General features: G+C 53.0%; 1 protein-coding gene across 1 annotated transcript in view; it reads left to right on the forward strand.

Moving 5' to 3' along the window:
• Positions 1-508: 508 nt before the first annotated feature.
• The window catches only part of TEX11 (testis expressed 11), a 358,382-nt gene continuing 358,194 nt past the window's right edge, over positions 509-696 (forward strand). The window contains exon 1 of the mRNA XM_007470148.1: positions 509-605. Within this exon, the coding sequence (XP_007470210.1) occupies positions 509-605 (97 nt within the window). The remainder of the gene's footprint in view (positions 606-696) is intronic.

Raw genomic sequence — 696 nt, forward strand, 5'->3', positions numbered from 1 at the left:
CCTCCCTCCCTCCCTCTGTCCCTCTTTCCCCTGCTTCCTTCCCTCTGTTTTTGTTTTTGTTTGTTTTTGCAGTACGCGGGCCTCTCACTGCTGTGGCCTCTCCCATTGCGGAGCACAGGCTTCTGGATTCGCAGGCTCAGCGGCCATGGCTCACGGGCCCAGCCGCGCCGCAGCATATGGGATCTTCCTGGACCGGGGCACGAACCCGTGTCCCCTGCATCGGCAGGCGGACTCTCAACCACTGTGCCACCAGGGAAGCCCTGTCCCTTTTCTCTTTTTCTTTCGAAGGCCTGCTCTCCTCTTTCCTGTAACCCTTGCCATCTGCACTCTTCCCGCAGTAACTGCAGTATGTTTCAGTATTGCACTGTACTCCCTCACTTTCATTGATAACTCACCCCGGCTCTCTGAACTGCATCCCCAGAACTTCATGCCTGGACTGTGCCCAGAAACTCAGGCTTCGAGATGAAGGGAAAACGTCAATTGGGAGAGGCCTCTCATTGACATCACTATGGGGGGAGGAGCTTTCCAAGCATCTTCACTGGCACTGGGGACTTGGTTTGCGCAGAGAGCACTGTGGCGTCGGCTGTCCTGGCGGAGGTGTACAGGTCAGTTGTTTCTATCTAGCATGGAGATGCGTTTAGATCAACACTTTTTTTTTTTTTTTTTTTTTTTTTTTTTTTTTTTTTGTGCTCCGGC

This window comes from Lipotes vexillifer, unplaced genomic scaffold, assembly GCF_000442215.2.
Source record: "Lipotes vexillifer unplaced genomic scaffold, Lipotes_vexillifer_v1.1 scaffold926, whole genome shotgun sequence".
Classification (NCBI taxonomy): domain Eukaryota; kingdom Metazoa; phylum Chordata; class Mammalia; order Artiodactyla; family Lipotidae; genus Lipotes; species Lipotes vexillifer.